The 23,776-nt window shown below is 43.6% G+C and overlaps 1 protein-coding gene across 10 annotated transcripts in view; it reads left to right on the forward strand.

Annotated features, from left to right (window-relative positions):
* Window positions 1-23,559, forward strand: part of LOC141576289 (trafficking protein particle complex subunit 9-like) — a 145,079-nt gene extending 121,520 nt beyond the window's left edge. For 7 of the 10 annotated variants that reach the window (XM_074359081.1, XM_074359087.1, XM_074359088.1 and 4 more), the window contains 5 exons: window positions 913-1,022; window positions 2,575-2,698; window positions 6,407-6,475; window positions 19,298-19,511; window positions 21,645-23,559. In XM_074359081.1, coding sequence (XP_074215182.1) covers window positions 913-1,022; window positions 2,575-2,698; window positions 6,407-6,475; window positions 19,298-19,511; window positions 21,645-21,724 — 597 coding nt within the window. In that variant the 3' untranslated portion in view covers window positions 21,725-23,559. Of the gene's footprint in view, window positions 1-912; window positions 1,971-2,070; window positions 2,271-2,574; window positions 2,699-6,406; window positions 6,476-19,297; window positions 19,512-21,644 lie in introns of all 10 variants that reach the window. The other 3 variants (XM_074359090.1, XM_074359085.1, XM_074359086.1) reach the window with 3 other exon arrangements.
* The last annotated feature ends 217 nt before the right edge of the window (window positions 23,560-23,776 follow it).

The raw sequence follows: 23,776 nt of genomic DNA on the forward strand, positions 1-23,776 counted from the left end.
TGCTGACCTGCTGACGCTTTATATAAATGAGAACTAAGAAACTACTGGATATAAAATCCTTATTGTTATGATTTGCCCTCGAGTTCCATAGGAATGGGGTGCTGTCTCAGGCTGTCTAAGGCTAGATCTGAACAAAGATAGGGTGATAGGCTGTGCTGCTGGATCCTCCACAGTCGAAGGGGACTTCCACCTTAATTTTTAGAATCAGGCAGATGAGTTCAAATCTTGCCTTTACCAGTTATTAGCTTTGTGACCTTGGGGAAGAAACTGTACTTTTTTGTGTCCAAGTTTCTTTGTCTGTAAGTAAGTTCAGTATTTATTTTAAGGTTTTTGTTTTAGAATTCAATGAGCTAATTCCCTCATTTATACCTAAAATACTGATCGCGTGTTTCAATGCTGGTGCCTTGGTAGTTGATTACTAAGGGACTCGGCAGTGAGAATGGGGGTGGGGGACCCCTGGATAATAGAGCTTATATTCCAGGATATGCTTGTAAAAGACTGGATGTGCAGTGGATTTTTAGTAAATATTCACTCCTTTCCTAATCTGCACTTGTTGTGTATATATCTTTATACTAATATATGAACAATTTTTATTGCAATTTAAATATCTCTGTACTACTTAAAATATGTAGCTATAACAAAAATATGTGAAATAAAATGATTTGACTTTTATTTACTTTTGAATAAGCCAAACAAAGTAAAATAAAAAAGAAAAAAGTTTTGAAGGAGTAGAAATAATTTTATTTCTGTGGAATCAATTCTGTATAATAGGGTTTTTGGTTGTGTTGTTAAACATCATATAAAATTGATACGTTGTGACATACCGGAAATGAGGAAACAGGGGAGACATACTACCTCCAATGCAGTCATTTTGTTACTAAGTCCAAACTCTTTCTGCTTGCTGCATGCCAGGCCAATAAATCGGGAGGTGAGGTGTTGGAGCAAGGAATAGTGACTTTATTTGAAAGGCTGGCAGACCCAGAAGATGGCATACTGATGTCCTGGAGAACCGTCTTCCCCAAGTCAGAATTCAGTATCCTTTTATACTAAAAAGGCGTGTGGGTGTGTTTGGTTGTTGCAAACTTCTTGCTGTACAAATTGTTTGTCCTTGGAATCCTTTGTTCTTGCAGCTGTCCATGTGGGTCAAATCATGGTGCCCCTGTAAAACCTCCAAAAAAAACAAAGGTTATTCTCTATTTTGCAACTTGCCATCTCTACATAAGTGCAGAAGAGCTAACATCCTTAAAGATCAGAGCCCAGAGAATAGGCTCTCCTGGATATTTCAGGCTAAAGGCAACTTTCTTTTACAAAAGTTGCAGAGCTAGCAAGTCTGAGTCTAGAAAACAGGACACAGGGTTAAAGCCAAAGGAACACATCTGAGATGGAGTCAAATTTGTTCTTTTCTATTACAATTTCTTTTTCCACCTCATAAATAATTTTAGTAAGAAACATGAGCAATTTTGTATTTTTGCTTCTTTATAACGGATAAGTGGGCCAACTACATTTTTGTGAGCAGGGATGCTGTGTGTGCCTTGGGGTCTCAGCAAACTCTTGTTAGGGATGGTCGGCCCTGCAACATGTCTGATGCCCCATGAGTATTGGTGAGGTTCCCCCTAACCAGGGGCTCTCTTCAGGAACCAGCATATGGGCTTGACCTCTGGAGACCTCTTTTTCAGCTGCAGGAAATTTTTTCAGATACTGTGATTGAAAACTCACTCCAGCTGGCGATAATTAGGGAATAAAGGAAGAGGAAAAGGGCTTGGAGTAGAGTAGAAGAGAAGGACAGAAGATCAGGGAGCCTGGGGGCTTGGCAGCGGGGCCTCGGGGGAGAGAGGAGCAGAGGTGGGGAGGGGCCCCGCTCCGGAACCAGCTCCTGCACATGTCCCCGCACCCAAGCCACACAGCTTTTAATTGGCCCAAGACTCTCTCCTGTCTGGATGTCACCCTGGGCAGAACCTTGAGAATCGAAGGTAAGGGGTGGGCAGCACTAACCTAGGGGATCACTGAGGACTTTTGTCAAGTCCACAGTGCCTGTTCTGGTCATGTGTCTTCACTTGTCCTTTATCTCAGGATCTGAGAAGCAGGAGCAAGGAACTCAGGGAGAGATCCAGGAAGACATCTGAGTGTGTTAAGAGACGATAGTCACAGTGACACGGGGAGCGAAGACACTTGCAGCAAAGTAAAATAACTTCACAACTATTGCATCAGAGCTGCAGGTGTGAGAGAGCCTAAGCCTGTCTCAGAGTGCAGGGGACAAGCGGAAAGGAATGGTAAAATTAACACTGACAATTGAAACTTTGTTAAATAGCCTGCTACTGTTAATTGTATCACTTGAATGTATGCAGGTGTATTTCTGTGAGCATTTATAGGTTCACACAACCCCACCAGCCCCTCTTGCCCCCATCGGGGATGGGCTTTCTCAAGCACAGTGCCCCTCCTGCTAGGGTGGGCCATGCTGCAGGTCCTCGCCTGGGGCCGGGCTGCTTGCAGGGCACTGAGTCCCCGAGGGACGGCCTGCGAGACACGACAGGAACATCTCTGCTCTTGACTGGGGGCCTCCTTTTCCCCCTGCAGTGTAAGAATGCCGGTGACTCAGTTAGAAGCATGCTTCCAAGCTGTCCGTGTTCTTGCCATCCAGAAGCAGAGCCTGGAAGCTTCCGAATTTCTCCAGAATGCGGTTTACATTCACCTTCAACAGGTGAGTGTATGTCCTTTTACAAGTGGAGGAATTACTGCAGTTTTCCGGGAACTTACTCACCATTAGTCCATCTGATGTTTCTGTGCTAGTATTCAGTATGGCATGCTAAAAGTTCTGGAGTCAGATCTTGAAACCCTGATGAAGAGGATTATTTATTTTATTTCTTTATATGCTAGTATTTTACGTTCAAAATTCAGAATTTTCGGTTCTTTGAGGAATGTTTTTGGGAGTTGGAGAAACAACTTTGCTCTTACCATCTTTGTGACCTGTTGCTATATGCCTCTCACCTGTCTTCTGTCACTTGTGATGCGGTTCCATTTGTGACCCTGTCCGGGTTGTTCATGTTGTAAAACATAAAGTCTGTTAAAGTACAGTCCCTTTTACTCCGAAGACATTTCACAGATACTACTTAAATCTGGGTGTGGTTTTAAGAAGACAGAATCATTAGAATATGTACTTGCAGGTTGCTAGTGCAAAATCCCCAAATCAATAGTCTAGCTCAACATCTAAAATCTATCTAATCTACCTTGGGTTTGTATGGATAAGTGAAGCAGTTTGCTAAGAACTCAAGACCAGGTTTAGAACACAGGCTGGTGTAGCTCAGCAGGTCCTCCCAAGCTGCTGCTCTGCCAGGGGGCGGGGCCGAGGGGAGAGGGCGTGTCCTGCCCTCCCTGAGCTGACATTTTCATGGCAAAGACCTTCACCAGGTGAAGAACTTGGAGTTTCTTCTAAGAACAGTGGGTTTGAAAAGAGTCCTAAAAGCACGGAAGTGACACAATCCCATTTGTCTCAAGTAGGGGAGAGAGGCTGTGAGGCCACTTGGGAGACTCGTGAGTCCAGGTGGGCAGTGTTGTTGGCTTCCACTTGAGCGGTAGGATGGTCAGTGGGTAAAAGCCAACAGATTGAAGGTATGTTTAGATGGTAAAAAGAAAGGATGAATGCTGTCTGTGAAGGTAGGATGGAGTAAGGCCCAGGTTTCTGGGTGGATTATTGAGGTAAATGATGGTCCTGCTGTGCTCTGAGGAGGGAAAGCTGCAGAGGGAGTTCTGGGGGAAAACTGATGAGTTCAGCTGTGGGTAAGTGAAAGGCTGTTAGATGTGTGGTCTGGGAGCTCTGGTGAGAGCCAGTAGTGAGTAGGGGGAGGGGAGAGAGACTTTCAAATCATTTAGTCTTGTGAACATACAAATAAGGATGAGTAATGACACACTTAACACCTCTATATTCTGGATTTAAAACCCAGTAACATTTTGCTATATTGAGTGCAGAGGTTCTTAAATTTTTTTAATAGAAATAAAATAAATAGAAACAAAATAGTGGAGTTAATGAACATCTTAGAGTTGAGGTGTGTCCTTGTATGTATTTTGATACCTCATCTGTTTATAACCATAATCTACAAAAAGTTAGCTTGCTTAGCATAAGTGTTAAACAGAGGGAAGTGGCACACACTGTTGGGGGTTGAAGCTGATCTTCTTGGGCAAATTATGTAGCCTCTCTGTGCCTTAGTTCCATCTTCTGTGACTGCGCCCGGGCCCCTCATCACAGCTGATTTCCTAGACTAGATGTTGGGAGGGAGGCTGCTGTAGGGAGTAAGAAGAGGCAACTGCTAGGGATACTGAAGCGAGAGACAAAAACAGATTAAAGCCGATGAACTGAGTACAAATACCCTCAAAACAGAAATAATCCTGCAGTGTTTTAAGCCACTTAGCGTAAGGGAAACAAAATCACGTGGACCCAAAGCTCTTGAGCATGTTAGTATTGTGGGTGGGAAGGTGTCATCAGAAAAGGGTTGAGGTAAGGCCTTTTGGTTTCCCTTGACGTTTCCAGTAAGGATGGGGAGCAGAAGTGAAAACCCCCCGCTTCACAGTGGAAGCTGCTGTTTTGTGTGAAACTGACCAAAGGTTGGAAAACAGTCATCAGCGATGCTCGCAAATGAAGAGACTTCTGGATGAGGTGGGGCACTTGCTGTGACTTCCAGGTGACCTGCTGGCTGGGGGCTGTGAGGCGGGCAGTAGGTTTGCAGGGTGACCCGTGTATAATCCCTGGCTCTGAGGCTGCTGGTCTGACTAGCAGACCTGGGCACCCGCAGTCCTAATGGGGCAGCTAGGGATGTGGCCTGGGACACCTGCCGTGTCGAGGGCCATGAGAGGGCTCCCCTGAGGGAGTGTCCCTGTGGAGAGTGGAATCATCCTCCTGCAGGGTAGGAAGTGCCTCTGAGCAGGGGGCCGGATGCACAGGCAAGACCAGCCTGAGCACGGAGGTTTTGGGAAGCCGGAAGTCATAGAGTGGCCAGAGCAGCCTTGTTCCTGAGAGACTGGAGGGAAAAGATGCTGAAAAAGCAGGCTAGGGTCAGACCCTGTGGTGGGTTATGAGAGACAGTAAAGGACTGGTCAGGCAGGCACGAGAGAACCCTGTGGGCATCCCAGCTGGGGCGTCACACCGGTGGGAGGAGCAGAGTTATAGACTTTGCCACTTATTAGCTGTGTGACTTTGAGCAAGATCACCCCACCTCTCTCTATATATATCTTCATCTGTAAAGTGACAGTGACAAGGCTTAGTTTAGCTCTGATCCTCTTTGTCCAGTCCTGTCAGTGCTGCCCTGCAAGGTTCTGCAGCGGCTGCTCTTATCCTGACATGGGAGGGCGTAGAGGGACATTGTAGCGCCCGAGGGCAGGAAGGGGTTGCTTTAAAAGCAGACATGTAGCCGCCTGCAGCTGCAGACCTGCAGGCAGTTTGGTTGACCGTCCTGGAGAGGACTTTGGAGGCCTTAGCATCGTCTTAAGACTTGTTTTCCCTTGGGGACCGGATTTGCCTTTGCAGATTAATATTGAAGATTTGGGCTTCTGGCAAAGCTGTTTTCAGAGATGGGTATATACGTAACATATCATATAAAATAAAATGCTTTTATTTAATGTGTGGGACTTTGCAGCTGTTGGGAACAGCTCTGTTGGCCTGGTCTCCACGGAGGACACTAGGGGTCAGCAGAGCGTGCGGGAGGGCAGGCAGCCCGCTGTGCTGCTGCGAGGGGTTCTCCCCAGCATGGTGCTCTGTTGAGTTGACTCTTCTCGGAGTTTGGTTGCCAAGTGAGCAGACAGCAAAATAATGAGTTCTGGTGGGATTGTATAATGACAGGAAGAAAGAGGAACCCGTAGTTTTCGGGACTAGAACATGCTTCTGGTTCCTGATCCAGTGTGTTCCATTAAAGAATTGATGAGTTGTGTCTATTCAGAGACTTGATTGATATAAACGTTGAGCCTAAAAGTTAAGAGTTATGTTTTATTTGGCGGGAGGTCTCGAGCCGGTATGACAGCCTCTCCGATCACTCAGAGGGACTGCTCCCAAGAGGTAGGGGAGGAGTTAAGATATACAGGAGCTTTACAACAAAGACCAGGTAGTTGGAACAATAAAAGATTGCTTGTTATCTAAAGAAAGCCAGGTATCTCAAGTTCAAGAATTTAGTGCTTTTCTATTTATGGGAGGAAGCAAACATTTGGACTCACTGAATACATTCTTTAGACAAGCACCTAGCTATCTAGGGCAAGTATCCTTTTCTTTCTTATTCTGAGTCTGCTCAGAGGGCACCATTGTGAGTGGCTGCAGAGGCTGGGCTGCAGGCCTGTCCTTGCTGGGGGTTGGAGGCAGCCGCTGATGACTTGGTTTCAGCATGCTTTGTTTACTGACATGGTTGCAGTATTTTCATTCACATTGTAGTATTTTCGTTCACAGACTGATTATGGATATCTGGAAACTTGGAAAGCACCCGAGATGGAATTACCACAGGTACCTTCTACTTTAATAAGCCGTGTGCAAACATAAACATGGAGGAAGCATACAAAAGGATTTGGTGGTGTAGGGAAGGGTTTCTGCACATTACAGGTGAAGGCAAGGCAGAATTCCTCTTCTTTGTGGGCAGGGACGTGAGTCCACCTTTCTTTTCTGTAGTGGTTTCTGAGAACAGATTATGGTAATTAACAAACATTGACAAATGGTGGCACACATTACATTTAAGAGCTGGCCGGCTGCAAACATGTGTATTGGACAGGTGGATTTCATAGGCAAGTGGTCAGGTGGATGGGAGAGAGATGGAGCCCAGGCCTGGGCCCAGATTCAGGTTTAAATCGCCATTTCCTCACCATAGGGTCTTGGATTAGAATGTAACCTCTCTTAAACTGTTGGTGAATCTGTGAAATGGGCATGATAATATTCGTTCCTTCCTGGGATTGTTGTAAGTTGTAAAGAGTATTATAGCACACATGAAGCTCTTAACACACTGGCACTTAGCAGTGTTCACTGTGTGCAGCCGCCCCACTTGGCATGTGTCAGAACCGTAAAGGCAGCATGAGTCTGTTGAGGACGCACTGGTAGCCCCTTGAATAGGTTGTGAATTTGGTGATTTCCTTTAATCCTTGTAACTCTGTGTGTCGTGGGCAGTTATTTTCATGGACAGATGAGGAATCTCAGGGTAAAGAAGACTGTAATTTGCCCAAAGCCAGACCAAAATTTTGGGTGCAGGGGCCTCGGTTCAGCATGGGCCCCTGGGACTTCTGCCCTCTCCGTTCAGCACCAGAGCCAGACGTGGAGTTGGCTGTCACCCAGCCCAGAATACCCAGCAGGAAGCAAGAGACACCTGGCCCTGTGCTGCTTGAGCAAAACTCCGGAGGAGAGGCAGTTACAAAAGGGATAAACATAAAAACAGACGACTGCAAACTGTGATCAGCTCTCAGAAGGAAAGGAACTCGCCTCGCCGTGCAGAGCTGGGAGCTTTCCCGTCGGGGCTGCTCTGGGGGCGTCCATCTCAGCTAAACAAGCTCTGCTGCTGCACCAAGGCAGGAAGGCAGGGCGCGTGTGTCCATGTAGACTGGGCCTCATTGATCATAATCATTCCCCATTAAGCGGCAGCTGTCACGGGCACTTACCTAGTAAACAGATGTCGGCCATAATCATCACGCACTTTGCTTGGTAGTTTTATTGGCCCCACCTTTGAGATGAGGTCATTGAAGATGGGGAGTTTGCCGCATGCCCGTGATTACCTTGGAAATACCCCGACTGGTCTTTCAACCAAGACTGGGGTGGCTGTCATGTCCCAGCCCTGTGAATGGCATCATGTAGCTTCTCCCAAGTGGCCCAAATGACTGATATTGATTTTCTTAATTCATAGGAAATTGTATGTGACGATAAGAGAAAAAGGTAGTAAGAAATTGTTTAGAAAAATAGAACAATATCCAATTCTTCCCCCGCTGGGGGAGCGTACCCTGTGTCACCCACCCCACTCACTGCCTGGCACCTCCTCCCTGCCAACTCCGTGTTCAGAAGCCACTCTGAGCCTTTGAAGAACATTTTGCCTCATGACACTGTTGACTATGACCTGCGACCTCTCTGTCCCTGGTTAACTCTCTCTTCAAAGCCATTTAAATTTTATGCAGGCTCCTCCACTCAGATGTAAGAATAACCTCTTTAAACTTTTTGATGCAGCTCCTTAATGATGATCTCGCGAAGGAAACCTAGCCAAAACCTGGGATGTATGCACATAGTGACTGTAACCACAGCACTTTGTGAAGTTCAGAATCAGAGGGGTAGGAGACTCAGGAAAGGCTTTTTTAAGGTAGCAAGGGGAAAGTGAATGGACGCAGGATGTGTGAGACTGAAACATCTCGGTCCCAGCCAGCAAGGCACCTGCATTCAGGATGGTGTGTGGGGAGTACAGAGTTCTCACAAAGAAAGAAGTGGTGGGATGGGATGGAGGACAGTTAGGTTCTTTAATTGGGAAGGAAAACGTGGGCTGAACATTTCCTGGTTGAACAAGAGGACTGTGACATGATGTGCTTGTATTTTGGAGAGAAGGGTTTTGTGGGGACAGGCCTAGGGAGAACGCTCTCTGGCTGGGGAGTCAGCACAACAGGGAACCACAGAGAACCAGGCCGACCCCAGGGCCCCTGCTGGGGGAGTGTCTGCCCGCCAATTTGAGCCCTGGTAGCTGCTTCTGTCCCTTAGCTGGGGCCTCAGAGCTCCCTTCACTGGGGCCTCAGAGCTCCCTTCACAGCCCAGTCCTGTTGATACAGGAAAGAAAAAACGTGGGGCATGAGAAGGGCTGTGTCCCAGGCTTTGGTTGAGCCCCTGAGATGTGCCCCGCCAGATGTGGGTCCTTGGCTTCGTGCTGGAAAGTATTCAAGAGCAAGCCACTGTTGAGTCAAGGTAGATTTATTCAGAGAGATACATTGAAAGGCAAGAGAAAGGCCACGAGGTGTGGGGGTTGGGTGCTCAGATTAAAAGTAGGTACACACTCCACAGACAAGAGTGTGGGCCTTCTCCGAAGAGGGAGAGAGAGGGGTGACCGCGAGGCGGCGCTGTTTTGCTGGTTTTCATGGGCTTGGTGGTTTCATATGCTAATAAGTAGAACGACCAGCCTAAGGGCAAGGGGATGGAATTCCCAAGGATTTGGCCATTTCCCACCCTTTGACCTTTTGTGGCTAGCCTTGGGACTGCCATGGTGCTGGAGGCGTGTTATTCACCATGTTACTATTACAATGGGTGTATAATGAAGCTCAAGATCTGCTAGAAGTTAAATCTCTGCATCCTGAGCCTCAAGGCCTATTGGGGGTTGAATCCTTCACCATTTTGATGTTAATTGCTGTGGCCTTCCTTGAATGGCTGTGCTCTGCCCCCTTCCATCCTGTCTCACTGTGATGACACAGAGAGAGCAAAGGCCGGTCCCTGCCTGTGCTCCTGCTTTTAACAGGGGGAGGGGTGGGGTGGGCTGAGGATGACTCTGAGTGGTGAGAAGGATGTTTCAGATTTTCGCACGTGGGATGTGGGGACCTGCCAGCAGCCACCGCAGATTTATCTCACGGGCATTATCGCTTGTGTCACTCATCTTTTTCTATTTTTTTTTTTTCAGTATTTAATCTAAATTTAATATCAGGTTTTTTTAGGAAAGAAATTTCTCTTTTCCTTTCCTTTGGGGCTCTTTTTGGGGCGTAGGTAATTAGGTGTATTATCTGTTAGTGGAGGCCCTGGGGCATGAACTCAGGACCCCGTGCACGCTAAGCACATGCTCTACCACTGAGCTCTACCACCCACCACATCATCTTTTTCTTTTTGCTTTAGCTGCCAAGAATCTTACAGCTGAATTTCTAGTCGGCCTTTAACACTTACCCTGACTTCATGGCATCCATTTTTATGACTTTACCTCCCCCTGATTTCATTTAAGTATTGAATCTCCATTTTCTCTTCACTCTCACATTTGTCTTTTTGTTGTTGTGGTTGTTAAGCTGTGTTTAAAAAATTGTTTAATTTCTCTTTTAGCAGGTGGCTGAAAGTAAATGAAAATGTAAACAAACTTCTCACACTTAAATGCTTTTATACATTCTAAGCTGTTTAGAAGTTACTTAAAAACTGAATTGAATACTAAATTTGTAACATTTTTAAATTATTTTTTATTTTTTATAAAGGTATAGCTGATTTACAATATGATATAAGTTTCAGATGTACAATAGTTGCTCCACTTATAGTTATTGTAAAACATTGGCTGTATTCCCTGTGTTGTAAGATACATCCCTGTAGCGTGTTTACGTTACATGTAGCAGTTTGTATAAGAAAGTTGGTTAACGCAGAGTCCGGGATTTGACTGTGCCTGACGTAGGTTCACGGTCACCCTGCCTGTCAGAGCCCAGACCCTCACTCCTGTCTGCAGGGGAGCGAGTGGAGGCAGCTCTCATCAGCACTGGCACCACCCTCTGGGTGGCAGTGACAGCAGTGACTGTGGACATGCAAAGTGTTGTTCCAGGATCTTTACATTCATTTCTTCATTTAATATTTAAAGCCCTCCTGTGAGGAATCGTTTTATGTTTTTAATGAATAATACACTTTATTTTTATTTTGATAGACTTCAATCTTCTGGAAAATTCACAGGAATAGTACAATGAACACTTAGATACGCTTCACCTAAAAGGGCAGTATTTGTTCTTTTATGTCTGGCTTATTTTAGCATACTGTTTCAAGGTTCATCCATGTTGTAGCCTGAAACAGTATTTTATTCTTTTGGTTTAATAATATCTTTTTTCTTTTTTTTTGTTTTTGATCTATTTTAAAATAGTTTCAAAAAGTCTAGTCAGTTTATAATGTTGCATCAGTTTCTTGTTTACAGCACAACCCTTCTGTTATATAGGAACATACATGTATTCATTTTCATATTCTTTTTCAACATAAGTTACTATAAGATATTAAATATATTTCCCTGTACTATACAGTATAAACTTGCTGTTTATTCTATACATTCTCAGTGTCTGCAAATCTTGAACTCCCAATTTATCCCTTCCCACACCCTCTCCCCTCTGGTAACCATAGTCTCCTTCTATGTCTATGTGCCTGTTTCTGTTCTGTAGATAAGTTTGTCTTTTTTGTTTTTTTTGTTTGTTTTGTTTTAGATTCCACATATGAGCGATCTCATATGGTATTTTTCTTTCTCTTTCTGGCTTACATCTCTTAGAATGACATTCTCCAGATAAATTCATGTTGCTGCAAATGGCATTATTTTATTAATTTTTATGGCTGAGTAGTAGTCTATGGTATAAATATACTACAACCGCTTTATCCAGTCATCTGTCAGTGGATATTTAGGTTGTTAATATGTCTTGCTATTGTAAATAGTGCTGCTGTGAACATTGGGGTGCAGGTGTCGTTTTGAATTTGGGTTCCTTCTGGATATATGCCCAGGAGTGCGATTGCTGTGTCATATGGGAAGTCAGTTTTTTGTCTTTTGGGGAATCTCCATACTGTTTTCCACAATGGCTCCACCAAACTGCATTCCCAGCACAGTGTAGGAGGGTTCCATTTTCTCCACAGCCTCTCCAGCATTTATTGTTTGTGAACTTCTGAATGATGGCTATTCTGACTGGTGTGAGGTGATACTTGATTGTAGTTTTGATTTGCATTTCTCTGATAATGATATTGAGCATTTTTTCATGTGCCTATTGGCCATTTGTAGGTTTTCATTGGAGAAATGTTTGTTTAGGTCTTCTGTCCATTTTTGGATTGAATTGTTTGTGTTTCTTTCTTATCAAGTGTAAAAGCTGTTTATATATTCTGGGAATGAAGCCCTTGTCAGTCTCATTTATTGCAAATATTTTCTCCCTTTGCATAAGTTGTCTTTTGTTTTGCTTATTGTTTCCTTTGCTGTGCAAAAGCTTGTAAGTTTAATTAGATCCCACTTGTATAATTTTGCTTGTATTTCTATTGCTTGAGTAGGAGAACATTGCTGAGATGTATGTCAGATGTTTTGCCCTTGTTTTCTTCTAAGAGGTTTATAGTGTCTTGTCTACATGTTTAAGACTTTAAGCCATTTTTACTTTATTTTTGTGTATGCTGTGAGGGAGTAGTCTAACTTCATTGATTTACATGCAGCTGTCCAGTTTTCCCTACAGCATTTGCTGAAGAGGCTGTCTTTACTCCATTGTATGTTCTCACCTCCTTTGTCAAAGCTTCAATGACCAAAAGTTTGTGGGACTATTCTTGATAATTTTGTTTATCCATTCATTGATGGATGGATATTGTTTGTAACTTTTGGCTTCTCTGAATGACACGGCTATGAAAATTGATGTGCAAATTTTTGTGAGAATATGTTTTCATTCTGTTGGCTGTACATTTGGCCCGCCATATGTGTAGTTTCCACTTCATGGATCCAGATGGCTGATTGTAAAGGGACTCGAACATCCTTGGATTATGGAATGCAGGGTGGGGGTTTCCTGAAACCAACCCCCCGAGGATACTGAGGGATGACACTATATGTACGAGAATTGCTGAGCTATATGATAACTCTAATCTTTTGAGGAAACACGAGACTTTTCCAAAGAAACTACACCATTGCCTCTTTCCAACGGCTGCGTATTGAGGGTTCCCTTTACTCTGCCTCTTGACCGACAGTTGTTATTGTCCATGTTTTGATTATAAGCATCCTAGTGGGTGTAAAATGAGATCTCATTTTGATTTTGATTTGGCTAGTGATGCTGAGCATCTTTTCATATGCTTATTGGCTAATTGTGTATCTATTTAAATCCTTTGCAAATTTAAAAATTGGGTCGATTTTCTTTGTATTGGTCAGTTGTAAGCATTTGTTTTATATCCTGGATACTAGTCTGTTATTAGATATCTGCTTTGCAAAATTTTTCTCCTCTTCTTCAGATTGTCGTTTCACTTTACTTTTTTTAAACATTAAAACAATTTCTTTATAGGGGAGGTAATTAGATTTATTCATTTATTTTATTTTATTTTATTTTTTGCCAAGCACACACTCTATCACTTGAGCTATCCCCTTCCCCTTTCATTTCACTTTCTTGATGATATCCTTTGTATCAAATGGTTTTAATTTTGATGAATTCCAGTTTATCTGTTTTTTTTTTTTTATCAATTGTGCTCTTGGTATTGTATCTAGGAAACCATAGCCTATCCTAGGACCACAAAGATTTATACAATGTCTTCTTTTAGAAAGTTTATAGATTTAGTTTATACGTTCCTGTCTGTGATCCATTTCGAATTAATTTTAATTTGTTATATACAATAGGGGGGTCCAGATTCCAGAATCATTCTTTGCCTGCAGATACCGAGGTTTCTCTGCACCATTTGTTGAATAGACTATTCTTTCAGTGGAGTGTTGATGGCACACTTGTGGAAAACTGACTGTAAATGTAAGTCCCCCCCCCTGGATTTTTTATTGTGTCTCATAGATTTATGTATCCAAACTTATGCCAGTACCATAATGACATGAGTACTATAGATTTGTAGTAAACTTTGAAGTGAGTCCTCCAACTTTGCTCTTCTTTTTCAAGATTGTTTTGGTTGACCTGGGTCCCTTGCATTTCCATATGAATTTTGGGATCAGTTTTTCAATTTTTCCAAAGAAGTCAGCTGGAATTTTGAGAGGGATTCCATTGAATTTTTAGATCACTTTGGGGAGTCTTGACATTTTTAACAATATTGTCTACCATTCCATGAAATTGGGATGTCTTCCATATATGTAGATCTTTTAAATTTTTTTTGGTGATACTTCAAAATTTTCAGTGTACAAATCTTGTAAATTTTTGTTAAATGTATCTCTCATTTTATTTTTAATGCTGTTGTAAATGGAAAGGCTGAGCTTCTTAAGGGTGGGACTATATATCAATTTGATAATTTCTAGGATTCCTAAAGAGCAAATACACTAGGTTTATATTTGCTACATAAACCTATCCACAACTCTTCCCTCCCCCGTGTTATAAGAAACCAAGGCCCAGGTTAAGCTACCTGAACACCTATGTGGAAGTGAGAAATGAGACCCTTGGGTGGGGCACAGTGCAGATGATACTGAAAGTTTATTCAGGATGGCTTCATGTTAATTTCTTTAAACAATCCTTTCAGTGTATATAGTCAGGTACATTAAGAACATGCCCTTTTGATGTGCAGAGGAGCTAAGACTATCATTTTCAAATAATTTCTAGTGAGAGTGTTATACTTGAAACCTAATTTGCATCAATCTTTGAAGATTTATGTTTCAGGAGCTTTGACTAAAGAACAACTGTCTTTATTCAATAACTACAACTAAATGCTCAAGCAACATGTAAGAGTTTGAGCAAACTGCCCCCGCCCCGTAGTGCTGGTTGGCTGCAGCTGTAACTGGATTCAGTGCTTACCTCTCCCTGTACGCTTGTGCTGATCTGCTCAAAGGGGTTCGTCCAACAGTTTGTCTGTAATCTGTTGGACAAAGCCATAAAACATTGATTTAAGGTTGCTGGAATGGAATCTATTCTTATTAATATTAAGTAAGCACATATTGAGTGCTTACTGTATGTTGGGAATTGTCCCTCAGCCTCACATGAATATTATTTCTCTTAAAACCTCACATATTTCCTTGTTATTCCCACTTTACAGATAAGGAGACTGAGGATTAGGTCTTCTCCCTTTTGGGGGCAGCTCATTATCAATGACTGGAAGTTGTAAGGAAAAAGATACTGATTCATCCTGAGAAAACATTTTTATAAGAGTCAGCAATGAAGAGGGTGACCAATGAAGAGGGTGATCATTGCTCGAGTGAGACGAGCCCCGGGTTGTACGGAGTCAGCATCCTTGTCCTGGACAAGGCACGTTTAGAGCTGAGTGGTGAGTGAGGAGACGCCGCCGCACAAGAAATGCTGATGCCCGGCCGTTGGGATGGGCTCAGGCCCGGTGGGGCTTTCTCTTAAGGGCACTGGACCGTCATTGACAGATTTTAAGTAGGGGAGTAGGGTGCTCTCGTAGTTCACTTTTGTGCTTGTAGAATGCTTGCAAACATTTAGTAGGCTCAGCAGGAGGTGATGTGATGAGTCAGAGTAGGGTGGCTGCGAGGTGTAGCAGTGTTCAATTTTCAAGTTGTTTTCAGTCCCAGTTTTGTGGCTCAGTAGATGTCTCACTTTGGATGACGCACTCAAGGAAGTGAAACAATTTATCAAATCAATTGAAGCAGTGATGTACCCACATCCCAGGTCTGTTGCGGAGATCCAGTGAGATAACGTGTGCACAGTGTGCAGCGTGGTCCCCAGCACAGAGTCAGTGCTGAGTGAGTGCCAGTGAATACCTGGTAGGACAGGAGTGGGTGGTGGGACTCAGTGACTGAGGAAATCTGGGCCCTGAAGGAGTGGTCCAGGCACATCTGTGAGTGATGGGCCTGAGCTGGGAGAGGAAGGGAGACCTTGCACCCAGACTAGGGGCCCTGGGCAGGACGGCTATGGGAAGGAGCACCGTGAAGTCAGCTCTGTGCAGATGGATATGGAAGTGCCCTTGAGATATCTAAGTGCAGTGTCACGAGCTCGCAGAGGAGGTCTGGGCCCAGGCTGTGCATTTTCCTATAATCTCAATCCCTGAGGACGCCGAGGTATTGATCCCTGAACGTGAAGACTTACTTTACAGGACAAGTGAATATTAGTATCATCTCTGTCATCAAAGCTCACGTCTCTTTATTCATCACTCACTTTTCTAATTGGGTACTTACAGAGCTCACTTCACCGCCCTTCCCTGGGCTCAGGCTCCACAGTAAAGAGCTGGTGAGCCTCCCTCTTTCCCAGAAGAAGACACATTTAGCTGGTAGCCTTCTATACCTCGCCAGATTTAGAATTTTAGTTTGTTGTTTTAATTCTAATTTCGGTTGGCCATCTCCTGACAGGAGAGAAGATTTACCTCATGGTTATGTTTCAATTAGCTGTTAATGAGAATTGCTGATCTGATCCATAGTGTATGTATTTTATTAACTTTGTAGAGTTCTTATCATTTTTCTGTCTTTGCCCTTTAATTTTGTTTGCCCCTTCAAGATTCTATCCTATTTGGGGCCTTATTTTTTTAATTAAAATAGTCTGTTAGCAGTTTAGAAAAGAAAAGAAAAGAAAAAATGCAACAATACCTAAATTTAGAAAATATTTAGTGTTTTGTGTCTCGGCAATGGAGGGTTCTAGAAACTCGTGAAAACCTTCATTACACATGTTCCTAAAAATGCTGATTAAGAAAGAAAACCTTCCTTCCTCCTCTTTCAAGCTGCACAGCTAATTGTCAAGAAAGTGAGGGGAAATCCTCAGAAGCCAAGGCAAACCAGAAAGCAGGGATTCTGGGAGATACGTGATCCTTTGAAGCCCTGGGGTGCCGGTTGGCCCCTGAACTGAGTTTCAGTTTCCCTGACAGGAAGGCAGGGGGTGAGCCCCTGGCCTCTCAAACTGGGAGTTGGATGGCTGATCCTATGTAAGGCCAAGCACATCCTGAGAAGCCTGCTTTACTAAAGGGTGAATTAGAAAGAAAGAAAAAAAGAAAACTTTCCTCAAGGCAAGAAAGTAAGGAAAGTGAATTTTGTTGGAAGAGGGGAAAAATATCAAATCCAAAATACGGATATATTTTAAAGCTGTTCTGGCACCAGAGTGACCACATACTCCTGACAGAAATTCACAGCTCCTCCCGGAATGAGAAGTTGTGATTTGAATGAATCAGTGGACAGCCATTCCAAAAAATGCCTTCAGAGTCTTCTGGATGAAGATACTGGACCCAAACACCTCTCTTCCAAGGTCTCATTTAAATAACCAGGAAGGTTTTAAAGGAGAGAAGCCATAATCATAGTTCTATTTATTGACATTACTATATGCTAGGAATTCAGATGTGACTGTGGAGTTGTCTCCTCTTTTATGGACCTTACTTTCTCATTGGGGAGACAAACTGACATAGTTGGGGAGCTGGGTGGAGGGAGGTGTTAGTCTGTTGCAATTAGCCAGGAGAGGAGATTAAGAGAGCAGTGAAGGGTGGGTGACATTTTTAGCTGAGGACAGTCCTGTTTAGTTGGCTTTTAATTGCAGGCTCGATGAGTTGTCACTGGAGGGAATTGATCTTACGGAGGATGGACTTAGCTCAGGCCTCTTCAGAATGGACAAGGGAACCTGGAGAAAGACAGTCAAATCTGTGTAGACATTAAAGTCCACTTGAACGTGCTGCATCCCTGAGCCAAAGATAGGACAAGTAGCACTTCTTGAGGACAGAGAAGTGGTTTTTAAGGTTCTCCAAGAATGAATCCTAGGGAACCGAGATGGCCAGTTGTCAAACTATGACTTTGCTCTTTGGACGGTGTACCCGCCAAGAGTGTTGGCCGTTTATAAGTTTTCATTTTTCTTTAATACATGTCAGGTGATGAGGACGTGGGCACAAGCATTTGACACCTTGTCGAGGTGACTTTCGGTACCTGACTAGAAGCACGGTCACAGCTGCGGCTGCGTCATACATCTTGCTGCCCATCCCGTTTCCCGGCTCCGTGATCACGGCTGAGTGGTTCCTTGTTGACCTGTCCGTCTCCTCTGTGACATTGTAACCCAAGAAAAGACTGGAGCATAATAGCTTGGCTTTGTTCTTTTCCATCCTTCTCTTCGAATTATGATAACTGATAGTGGACCCAGTTATGTTAGCAGACGTTTTACAAGTAGGGCTCTCAGTACAAACCTTGTAATCCCCGCTTTGTGATCTAAAGAAAGTTACATTCTTTCCAAATTGTTTTGATGCACTTATGTGGGAAATTGTTGTAAGTTTGAATATGAATTTCCTCTCTGAAATATCATGGCTAGAGATGAATGTGGGTAGACTTGGAGTGTGTTTTCTGTATTTGAACTGTATGGTCCCCTGAATTCTCCCCAGCTTTTTAAAGTCATCCCTGGAGTGCTACCTCCAGAGTGTCCCAAAGCATCCACCACTGCCTGCTCTTCAGACACTGTGAGTTTCCAAGTTGGAGAAGGCTGCTGTCTGATGAGGCATTCTCTGGCACAACTCTGGCTGGCTGATGTGTGCTTAGCACCCAAGACTTGGCAGACAGTAACTAACCACGACCATGTCCATTTCTGGAACACTCATCGAGGATTTTAGACCTATGCTAGTGGCATTCGTTATTTCATTTAGTTTTCCCAACAAACATAATTAGATTTTATCACCTGTATTAATAAGGAAGCTGTCAAAGTGAGCGACGTGCAGACTTTGGACTGGAACACGGGTCTTTCTGATTCCTGTCTCTGTTCCCTCCTCGGCCTATCCTTCCAGATGGCCAGGAGACTCTTCCTCTGTCTTGAGTTTCCTGCTGATGTTACCACTCTCTTTGTTTCTAGGAGAGGAAAACAAATCTAAACTTACTTTCCAGTTGGAAATGGAATGGAGAGTTAACGTTGGAAGCCGGGAGAGTGTGTCCTGTGATGAAGTGGTCTCCGAGCCACTTCCACTGGGATGTCACGTCACTGTCTGGGCCCCTTGCTCAGCCTGTGCACAGGTGACAGTGCAGATGTGCCGAGCAGTCCTCCCGGACAGGGCAGTGGGTTGGAAATGAGTTTGTGATTTGGTTTCGTTTCATAAGTTCCTGAGGGTCTTGGCCTGGCACTTCGAGTGGGACCATTCCCTGTCCCACAGGCTTGTGCTCTGGGCCCGTGCAGACCTGATGTGGCCTCAGCCTGAGGCTCAGGGCCCGTGGTGAAGCGGAGCATTTTAGTCCAGGGTCTGCTGGAGGCTCTGACACTTCTGGGCCGTGGTACTTTGTCCAGAATGATAATTCCTCCCCGAGTTTCAGATTTCCTTGCCTGTGAGCCGGGGTAGTAATAGTTTCTGAGATGATTGTAATGATTCAGTAAGGGAGGCTGAGTGTGCTGGCAGGAAGCTGGTGCTTAAGGAGCAGAAGTCGCAGTGACTCTGTCAGCCTCTCACTGTGTGCTCTGTGCTTTGAGAAGTTGTGTGTTTGGTGAAAGTCCCGCCCAAACCCTAGGGTCTAGATGAACTGTTGTTCCTTTACTTTCCCTTCCTTTTGCTCCTTCTCTTCTCTGCATCTCATGTGTAGGTAGCAGATTCCTACGTTTCAGGGAATACGGGCCTTTCTAGTAAAAGGACAGGCTGAACGCAGAGAGGTGGGGCCCTGAGGGGTTCTGGAGTGTCTGCACAGCGCTGCTTCCCTGCGTTTCTGCATCCGGTCCCGTCAGTGCACGAAGTCAGCCTTCCTCTTCCTGTGTCATCGGGTCTCTCTTTTATGGGAAAACCTTTTTTACGTGTCTTTTTTCACTTACATGTTTCTCTCAGATGCTTGTTGCTTTTCTCCCTGTGCTTCAGCGTTCCGAGGAGAGAATTCAGCAGTGCAGCATCCTCTCCGAGCTCTATGAGTTGATCGGCTTCCACTGCAAGTCCGCCTTCATCAAGCGGGTGGCCCCCATGCAGCGCACGGCCCCCGGCATCTCGAAGACTGGCGGGAAGACCTGCTACCGACTCCTTCTGCAGACGCTTCCTGGCTACAGTCTGTCGCTGGACCTGCAGGACTTCAGCAAAGGTGTTGGAACTAAACCATTGCTTCAGTCCCATTAACCACGCCTGGTTTGGGCCCTGCTGTCCTGTCTCATCAGGGTGAATTCTGATTCGTGTAGAATAGGGCTCAGCAGAATTTTTTCTGTCAAGGGCTTGGGAGTAAATATTTCAGGGTCTGCAAACCTCCTGATCTCTGGTGCAGCTGCTCAGCTCTGCTGTTCAGACGCCAGAGCAGCCGCACAATCCACACACCCACAGAGCTTTATTCACAGCGGTGACTGGGCTGGATTGGGTGTGTGAACTGCAGTTTGTCCCCACAGCCTCCTCACTATTGACGCCTGCACCAGAGCGTGCATTTGCGACAATGGGTGAACCTACACTGACACGTCATCATCAACCACATCCCATGCTTGACACTAGGATTTACACTTGGTGGTGTGCACTCTGTGGGTTTGGACAGATGTAAAATGACATGTATCCACCGTCACAGCATCATACAGAGTAGTCTGTCTCCGTGACCCAAAAGACGCACCGTGCTGCACCTCATTCACTGCTCCTTCCCCTCTAGCCTCTGACAGCCACTGATCTTTTAGTCTCTGTGGTTTTGCCTTTCCCAGAACACCATACAGTTGGAATCAGACAGTTGCAGAACCTTCCCAGATTGGCTTCTTTCACTTAATAATATGCATTTAAGGTTTCTCCATGTCTTTCCATGCCTTGATAACTCATTTCATTTTAACACCAAATAATAGTCCATTTTCTGGCTGGACCACAGTTTATTTATCCTTTCACCTACTGAAGAACAGCTTAGTTGCTTCTGAGTTCTGGTGATTACGAATAAAGCTGCTATTAATATCTGTATGCAGATTTGTGTGTGGACATAAGTTTCCATTTTGTCGAGTAAACACCAAGGAGCACAGTTGCCGGATCATATGGTAGGAGTACGTTTAGTTTTGTAAAAAAATTGCCAGACCGTCTTCCAAAGTATCTGGGCCATTTTACATTCCCGCCAGCAATGCATGAGAATTCCTGTCGCTCCACATCCTCACCAGCATTCAGTATTGTCAGTGTTCTGCCTTTTGGCAGTTCTGACAGGTGTGCAGTGGTACCTCGCTGTTTCAGTCTGCAGCCCCTTGATGACAGATGCTGTGGAGCATGTTTCCATAGACTTCTTTGGCATCTAGATTCCTTCTAGGATGAGGTGTGTGTTCAGGCATTTTGCTCATTTTTTAATCAGGTTATTCATTCTTCTTGTTGAGTTTAAAGAGATTTTGGTATATTCTGGATATCAGCCCTTTATCAGTGTGACCCTGCCCTTCACCTGCAACACCGGAGTTGTCCTTTGGGTCTCAGTGGAGTGTCAGCTCTTCAAAGAGGTTCCCTGTCTTCCCTCAGCCTAAATACAGTCCTTGTATTTTTCACTTTCATTGACTCATTTTGTTCTTTTTAAATAGCATTTCCCATAATTTGTAAGTACATAAAAAAAAAAAACGGTAATGATTGAACACCGCCTCCCCCACCAGGCTGTGTGCCCTGTGAGAGCAGAGACCCTGTCCGCATTCACCATGTCCCATGACAGCACATGGCAGATGTCCATGTAAATGTGTGTAATGGGGGGCCAAACCTGATGAGCAGCTATGACGACATGTGTCGGCTACCATTTATTGAGTAGAGTTTGTTTCTTGATCTTAATTATTAAATCACATGAATGAAACATGTTTCTTTTGAAAAATAAAACAACAAAGCACACCTCCATGTGATTGGTAATTTCTACTTAGCCTTCTGACCCAGGAGGGGTTGTTCACCATCATTTTGTGGAGGAGGTTGGGGAGGTAAAGTAGGAGAGTGAGATCAAATAAAGTAAAAATGATAACTATCAGCTGGCTCTATTTTCACTAAGACATAAAAGTTACTTTAAACCCTATCTCAGCTGTTGTTCTGTTGTTTTAAACACTTCTCATAGAATTAAATGGAAGCCCACTAAACCCTGAAAGGGAAATTATGTGCTCAGGATCTGAAAAGTGTTTATGTCTATTTCTTGAGAAGCACATTTTCCCTGCTGGTTACAGAAAGTCGAGGCGGGAACACAGCCGTGCGCTGTGTGTTTCTGCCGGTTTCACGGGCTGCTCACTGTCATTTTCATTTTCTTGTGTTGCAGTGTATGAAGATTTTCCATCAGACCGTTTCCTCAGCCTTTTCCTGAATGAGGGATTGAATTTTCCACAGGAAATCTTATGAAAGAGAGTGACAAGGCACATGGGTTTCCCAAAAAGCAAGAGTTGATGTAATAAACTCTCACATTGGTGAACTTTTTGATTACAAGCGGCTTGAAAATTTTATCACTAGGTCATATGACACAAATCTGTCTTAAGAATAAAAAGATTCAGATTTTATAGAAGAAGCAGTTTGAATCAAGTAGAAATTATAATTTGTACACTATTTGGTGTTAGAACTTATACTCAGTCTTAACATAATTGCCTGTGGTAGGAACTGGATCATTATTTATTTATTTAAAAAAAATCCACTAGGTGCTATTTGCCCCATTCTTGATGCAGCAGTGCTGAGGTTAGTTAAGTTGGGCCGTTTAGAATGCTTAGCTAGGTTTTCGGGACATTGATTTCAGCCTCTTTATCTTTTTTAGAATCTCTTATTTTGTGTCGGCCTTTGGTCTTTTGACAACGTGGAAACACTGCAGGGATCTGTCTTTCCCTTTTTTCCTGTCTTTGTGGGAAAAAATCTCTATAAGACAGACTACTAGGACATTAAGTATTTTATGTGGGGTAAGTTTGGTCAGCTCTAAGGATTTCAATTAATACGTATTAATACTTGCTATTCAGCTAATGATAGTAAAATTATAAAATAACTTTCATATACATCAATAAGTATATTACAATAAGCCCATCACCTAGATGAAGGAATTCACAAACTTTTCCATATTTCCTTTATTCAGACCTCTGTTCCTTGCCTTGTCCTTTGTTGAAGTATTTGACAGCAAATCCCAGAAGACAAGTCATTTTACCCTATGTACTCAAGTAGGCATTTCTGAAAAATGAGGGTCTTTCCTTTGTTCAGGTTTTTCCATTTGACCCATGTGCTCGTTAAGTCCCAGTTGTATCAGGCATCTCTCTAGGCTTTAGGGATCCTTGGGGCAATGAGACAGTCCTGGCTCCCAAGGAAGTTAAGGGCTGATGGAAGAAACCAACACAGGAGCTTAAGTGCCTCACCTAAGTTCCCTGTGGGATGATACCAATTGGACATAATTTGTGCACAATACAGTGGGATTCACAGAAGGGACTGGTCAGACTTGTAGGGCAGGCAGGGAGAGAGGCGGTCAGCAGGGCTACAATAGGAGGAATCGTTTGATCAGAATCTGAAATCCTTTCCGCCAACCTTCCTACCAAGCCCCTAGGGCCCATCACACACAACCCTGTGCTGTAACTGTTTTTGATTCCTGTTACCACATCTCCTTCAGGAAGGATTTTAGGTGGAAAATATTTAAAATCAGTAATTGCTGCCAGAAGGGACATAGAACAAGAAACATGGAAACAACACAATGTCCATCAGCACATGACTGGATAAAGACGAGGTCATACATATCTACAATGGAATACTACTCAGCCATAAAAGATGCCATTTGCAGCAACATGGATGGACCTGAAGACTGTCATTTTAAGTGAAGTAGGGTGGAAAGAGAAAGAAAAATGCCATATGACTTCATTTATGAGGAATCTAAATTTAATAACAATAATAATAAGACCACCAATGAACTAATTATTATTTTGATTTCTTGAATATGTGTAAGCACATCTGACTGTCCTTTGTGATTGGGTTACCATATTCTGTTTATTATTCTTTTGTAGTTGGCTTTATTCCTCTGGTAACTATGTAAGTTTAAAAATCTAAAGCTCTAATCTGTTCTTAGAAACAATAATTAGTACATATATGTAAACTAAAAATGCAGTGTACTCTATACATGTATTTACACGCAATATGTGTATGTGGAGTTGAACTGTAATAATTCTACCTAATAATACTGAAAGAGGAAAAAAATAAAATAATTTACTAAAAAATAATCACTCCTCTTTAAATATTAAAACGTTCAGTTCTGAGATTCTGTGAAACACAACATGGAAGTAGGTTTTTAAGTTTTTCTCCTTGCGCCTCAGTGAGCAGCCTGGGCTGCAGAGCTTGGCCGCAACAGGCACCCAGGACTTGCCGGCTTGCTCCTCACTTCTTGAGAGGAAGGTTAGCAGCTGCAGGAATATTTATGCTCTTAGAAGTTGCTGAAAA

This window comes from Camelus bactrianus, chromosome X, assembly GCF_048773025.1.
Source record: "Camelus bactrianus isolate YW-2024 breed Bactrian camel chromosome X, ASM4877302v1, whole genome shotgun sequence".
NCBI classification, from domain to species: Eukaryota; Metazoa; Chordata; class Mammalia; order Artiodactyla; family Camelidae; genus Camelus; species Camelus bactrianus.